The sequence below is a fragment of the Sinocyclocheilus rhinocerous genome, unplaced genomic scaffold (genome assembly GCF_001515625.1).
Source record: "Sinocyclocheilus rhinocerous isolate Xijiao unplaced genomic scaffold, SAMN03320098_v1.1 scaffold16419, whole genome shotgun sequence".
Classification (NCBI taxonomy): domain Eukaryota; kingdom Metazoa; phylum Chordata; class Actinopteri; order Cypriniformes; family Cyprinidae; genus Sinocyclocheilus; species Sinocyclocheilus rhinocerous.
Window position 1 is genome coordinate 464 of NW_015662156.1, and position 4,329 is coordinate 4,792.

The 4,329-nt window shown below is 39.8% G+C and overlaps 1 protein-coding gene across 1 annotated transcript; it reads left to right on the top strand.

Moving 5' to 3' along the window:
* Nucleotides 1-457: 457 nt before the first annotated feature.
* Nucleotides 458-4,017, top strand: LOC107727468 (uncharacterized; the record flags this gene model as incomplete). The annotated part of the gene is made up of 3 exons (XM_016537339.1): nucleotides 458-596; nucleotides 3,236-3,556; nucleotides 3,700-4,017. Coding segments are annotated over exons 1-3 (778 nt in total), but the record flags the coding sequence as incomplete, so codon positions are not given.
* Nucleotides 4,018-4,329: the final 312 nt, after the last annotated feature.

Consider the following 4,329-nt stretch of genomic DNA (forward strand, 5'->3'; position numbering starts at 1 on the left):
ATAAACTTGCATTTGCAAGAAAAAAAAAGTCAGAATTGTGAGTTAAAATAGGTAAATGTTATGTAAAATTTTGTTTAAATAGTATTTCATGCTTTAACTGTAGGGCTAATACAATATGTCCCGTATGTGAATATTATATAGACCTATTGTTTAAATCTAATTTATGCTTTAAAGTAGGGTAATCATAGCAGGTTTCATCCATAGTCTGTCGGTTTAAACGTCTGCGTTTAGCTTCAAATGGCTTCTTTGACGACAGTATTATATAAAATTATTTGCATTCCGATTCTGACATCCAAAGGCACAACAATACATTTTTTTCTCTTATTCCGTGGATTTTACCCGCTTCCCTCCACTTCTTCCCAGTGTTTTCTGCCACCACAATGCGCGCGCAGCTGCATGTGACGTAACTGTGACGTCTACTCCAAATTGGTCTATTGACTGTATACGTTTTTGCGGAATGTTTGAGTTAGCTCTAAGAGGGGATGATGAGACGGAAACCTCCGACAATCCCGGTGTTTTCAGAGGTCTTGTGGATCTTGTTGCTTCCCTTGTCAATATCATGCAGGAACATCTTGAGCACGCCACAGTTTTTAAGGGTACCTCTAAAACCATTCAGAACGATTTAATGGACTGCATGCTTCATGTAATGCAATGCCACATTATAGGTGAGCTGAAAAAAAAAAAGATTTTCTGTCTGTACAGTGTGAAGAAACCACGGACATATAAACTCACTGCCAACTCGACCTTTTTGGATCTGTTTCATTTAATTATGCCCCGTGTTGACATCCTTTATGCACAGCTTCAAATGCGAGGAATTGACGCAGTAGAGGCACACAGAGTTACAAGAAGTTTTGTGGATTCCATAGGCAAAATCTGCGATGATATTCCATCTCTGTGCGCAAAATATACTGGCGCGGATGCTCAGCCTAAACGAAAGTGCGCACCCAATTTACAACAGATCGCATATGAAGTTTGCGACACTGTAATAGCCAATGCCAAAGATAGGTTTTCAATAGAAAAACGTTTAACACATGAGTCATCGAAAAATGTGCTAATATGACACAGGAAGTGTCCTCATAAACCATATATACCAGTACACACACACACACACACACCACAGACACTCATACAAAGTATATCTGTTGAACACACACACACACACACACACGGAAAGGGCACCGCAACTTTACAATTGTTCAATTAAAATAAACATATTTTGCTCCATACAACGTGTCTGATGTGTCTTTGAATAAAATTACATTCAGAGGACTTAAAGGGATACTCCACCCCAAAATGAAAATTTTGTCATTAATCACTTACCCCCATGTCGTGCCAAACCCGTAAAAGCTTCGTTCGTCTTCGGAACACAATTTAAGATATTTTGGATGAAAACCGGGAGGCTTGTGACTGTCCCATTGACTGCCAAGTAAATTACACTGTCAAGGTCCAGAAAAGTATGAAAGACACATACGGTCTTTCATACACGGATGTGCTGTTTTCTTTCAAATCAAAGCGTAAATACACGTAGAAAACGTATCCTTGTGGTGCGGCTGGCACAGAAGAGCGTAAGCTGCCTGTGTTCAGCTCATATTCTCCAAAATGGCGCTACGGTGACGCGGACAGACATAGAGGAGACGAATTGTTGTGTAAAGTCGTTATTTTTGTTTTCTTTGCGTACAAAAAGTATTCTCGTCACTTCATAACGTTACGGTTGAACCACTGATGGCAGCTGGACTATTCTGACGATGCTTTTCATACTCTTTTCTGGACCTTGACAGTGCAATTTACTTGGCAGTCTATGGGACAGTCACAAGCCTCCCGGTTTTCATCCAAAATATCTTAAATTGTGTTCCGAAGACGAACTAAGCTTTTACGGGTTTGGAATGACTAATGTCAATTTAAATTTTCATTTTGGGGTGGAGTATCCCTTTAAAGCGAAAGTCCCCTAAACGTCCCGAATGGCCGCTGCACGTCCTGTGAACGTCCTTCGCGGACGTCCGCTCGACGTCAAGGGGAACCTACACGCTGACGTCCGGGGGACGTTCGCAGAGGCCATTTAGGGGACGTCCTGGGGACCTTTTTTTGTTAGCTGGGGAGATACTCAGCTACTCATCCGCGGTGCGTGTTGCATTAGCGCTGTCATATCTTACTATAACATGCCATATAGCCTATAAAACGCTCTCACACGTTTATTATTTTAATATTTTGGGAAGAGTAAAATTTGCATATGTGGTTTCAACAACCAGATACATTCACACTTGTCCAGTTTCATCTGGAATGCCTCCCAGACCACCTCTTGAAATGGTTTGAGCGATTAGATTTAAATCCGTCTCGAAAGCGTTTCGGAGGGCATTTACTCCTGGTCTTTTCACAATCCGATAGTTATCCGATCAGAGAAAATGCATGAAGTGGCCAGGTGTCCTGTGGTGAATTGTGTGAATTTCACTGCTGTGACTTATTCTACAGCTGCAATACCTCAAGTCAAACCTTACATTGAATTATTTTGCATTTATACAACTTTTACCTTGGTTCTCAATTACATTTGTCGTATTTCTTTTATCTGTTACACTCAGTTCAGTTCATGCCGCTCTTTTCTACAGAGCTGATGGTCTGAATCAGAGGAGTTAGATAAGAAAAACTGCTAAATTTGCAGAGCTGTGGGGCACATGGCGCGGAATTAAGAACCGCTGATATAAAGGAAGTTGTGGCCTTGCAGGAACTCAATGCGATAACATTTAGATCTTGTGATATGAGGGATAAAAAGATAAAAAGCCACATGTCAACATCTTTTTTACACTCCAGCTCTAACATCAACACATCTCTTATTTTATCACTAAACCTGTTTTGAAGAGTTTGTCTTTTCATATTTGACTGAAACTGTTCATATTTGACTGAAAATGATTTGGTTCTGTTTGTGCTTGTGGTGTCTAGTTGGTGAGTTTTAAACATTTTTATGAGTTCTGCAACAGATTCATGGATTTTCCCCCCCTAAATGTCTTTTATGTAACAACACTGAAGCTCAAATACTTGCAGCACTAGTTTTCATTGGAGACATTATTGTCATCAGAAGTAAAAAGTGTTTTCTGTTTATGATGTTCGGAGCTCAAATGAACTTCAGTGTTTTATTCCAAATCACCACAAAGATGTATTTCAAATGTAAACTTCAAACCATTTACATTAGTAAACCATTTGTAAGTTATTAGTAGTTCTTATTCTGTTTCTGTTTGCTCTTCAGGCATGTTTGGGGATACATATGGGCTGAAGGCAGTGTCAGTGATGGAGGGAGAATCTGTCACTTTACACACTGATAGAGAAATGAGAAATAATGATCGGATTCTGTGGAGGTTTGGACCGGAAAACACTTTAATAGCTGAAATCAATGTGGTGGACAGCAGCATGACTGTAAATGATGATTCTGATGGACGATTCAGAGGCAGAATGAAGGTGGATCGTCAAACTGGATGTCTGACCATCACAAACACCAGAATTGAACATGCTGGACGTTATGAACTACAGACCAACCCTATGAAGAAGGTTTTCATTCTCACAGTCTACGGTGAGTTCAATATCAGTTTCATCTGTTGTGTCCATGTGTTTGTTTGGGATATTATTCTTCACTTTAGTGAATTCAATACTACCATCATGAAGGAATCTGAAAGTCTTAATCTGTGACAAACACTGTTTCTGGTTGTTCTGCAGGTGCGGTTGGAGATAGGGATGAGATGAAGTCAGTTTTAGTGATGGAGGGAAACTCTGTCACTCTACACATTGGTACTGAAATGAGGAACAATGATCTGATTCAGTGGAGGTTTGGAAACTATTTAATAGCTGAAATCAAGGAAACGGCCAACGGCATCACTATATATGATGATGTTCTTGAAGGGAGATTCAGAGACAGACTGCAGGTCGATGAGGAAACCGGATCTTTGACCTTTACAAATGCCAGAATTGAACACACTGGATTTTATCAACTACAGACCAACCATACGAAGAAGGTTTTCACTCTCAGTGTCTATGGTGAGTTGGTTATACCTTGTTTTTTTTATTTATTACAGTTTTCAAGTGGGTCTAAAGAAGTAGTGTATCATTTATGTAGTGAATCAGCTCAAGGGGGAAATATGAATAATTAATCATAACTAGTTATAATTAATTATAAATATTTAGATCCGCTGTAAGTATTTACTTGACCTCTCAGGGTCAACTGTCTGTCAATTCTAAGAACGTTCATTTCCTGGTTAACTCATCTTAGAATCTAACCGAACCGCAGACCAGAGGCGGGTCACCGGTGTGAGGCCTTTAAGGTCTGAGAAGATTCACGCCTCTCAAGAT